Genomic DNA, 1,460 nt, shown 5'->3' on the forward strand with positions numbered 1-1,460 from the left:
GCCGCGCAGTACTCACATCAATGCCATCCGCTCCCGGCACTCCTGGGGGACCGGGGGGCCCTCGCGGGCCGGGCTCTCCCGGTGGCCCTCGCTAAAGGGAAAAAAGGAAAGGACCCACGTCAGGAAGGAGCAGTTGGACCCCAAGAGGTGCTGGGGGTCAGGGGGAGCACAGGGTACAGCACTCGCTGCCGGCGTGTGCTGGGGACCCATCAGCAGAGAGCTGGGATGGAGCGAGCACCCCAAGGCGTCAGAGCTCTGCCCCTCCCCACGGGTCCTCCGCTGCCAGTCTGTGCCCCCCGGCAAGGACATGGATGGAGAAAACCAGGAATTCTCCCCCCAAAGTGGCACAACGAGCTCCCCATCCCCTGCCTGGTTTCTCCCCCATCACCACCCCCTCCTGCCCCCCTGCCCTGGTGCCCGCGGGGCTCCTGCCCCGACAGAGCCGGGTCTCGATGGGGTGACGGCGGTGCTCGCAAAGGTCTCTCTCTCCTCGGGGTGCAAGCCCAGCACTGGGGTTTCTAAGAACACCGGCAGGATTTAGGTGCCCGAAGCCCCGGTATGAATTGGGGACCCCGAGCCCCTCCGTGAGACCCCCCCTGCGCCGGGCTGGCTCGCTGCCCGCAGCACCGCTCCGCGGCGCGGCACAAAAGCGCCATTGAGCCGGCGGCAGAGCAGCTCCCGGGGCAGCCTGGCCCCAGCCCGGAGGTTTGCACAAGGACTCCGCAGGAGCAACTTTGCAAAGAAATCTCTGTTATCCTAACGGGGCGTTTTTTTTGGGGGGGAGGAAGAGACTCCGGTCCCGGGGACCAAACCCCTGGTGTTCCTGGAAATGGAAACCAGACGGGCCGGCTGGGGCTGCACGCCTGCGACGCCTCCGTCCTCCCAGGCTTATTTATTTTAAAGTGAAATGTATAAGGGTGAGAAGTGTTGCCGGTTAGGAGAACTCCGGCTTCGCCTTGGAAGCAAATCCCGCAGTCGGGGTGGGAGCGAGCGCCCGTCCCCGGGAACCCCCGTGAATGGCACTTTTGTCCTGCCCGACTGTTTCCAAATGGTTCCTTGTTCCAGGAGCTCCCACATTCCCCGTGCTCCAACCAGCGCCGGCTCCCTGCCCAGCCCCTGCCACCACAAGCCCACGGGCATCCCGGGGGGGGGCTGTTTTAGCATCTCCGCGGCCGGGCTTTGTGTGCCGGCAGGCAGCTCGGGAGCCACATGGGAAGACTTTTCCCAAATCTGTTATAATAATATAATTTTGGGGGTTGCAGGGCAGGGAGAGTTTTTCCTCTTTTCGGTTTTGGGGGTTGCAGGGCAGGGAGAGTTTTTCCTCTTTTCGGGCGGGATCCCAGGAGGAACGCTGCCTGCCCCGCTCGCAGCACTCGCCCCGAGGAGCAGAAGGACACCTTCCCTTCCCTTCTCTTCTCTCCGATGCGTTTCTCCTGCCCCTGCGTCAGCCCGGAGAGCCC

The 1,460-nt window shown here is 63.8% G+C and overlaps 1 protein-coding gene across 1 annotated transcript in view; it reads right to left on the reverse strand.

Moving 5' to 3' along the window:
- COL9A2 (collagen, type IX, alpha 2) overlaps positions 1-1,460 on the reverse strand; it is a gene marked incomplete at its 5' end in the record, with an annotated part of 66,935 nt that overhangs the window by 62,182 nt on the left and 3,293 nt on the right. Inside the window, one exon of the mRNA XM_009890604.1 lies at positions 17-91. Within this exon, the coding sequence (XP_009888906.1) occupies positions 17-91 (75 nt within the window). The remainder of the gene's footprint in view (positions 1-16; positions 92-1,460) is intronic.

Source organism: Charadrius vociferus, unplaced genomic scaffold (assembly GCF_000708025.1).
Source record: "Charadrius vociferus isolate BGI_N301 unplaced genomic scaffold, ASM70802v2 scaffold1578, whole genome shotgun sequence".
Lineage (NCBI taxonomy): Eukaryota > Metazoa > Chordata > Aves > Charadriiformes > Charadriidae > Charadrius > Charadrius vociferus.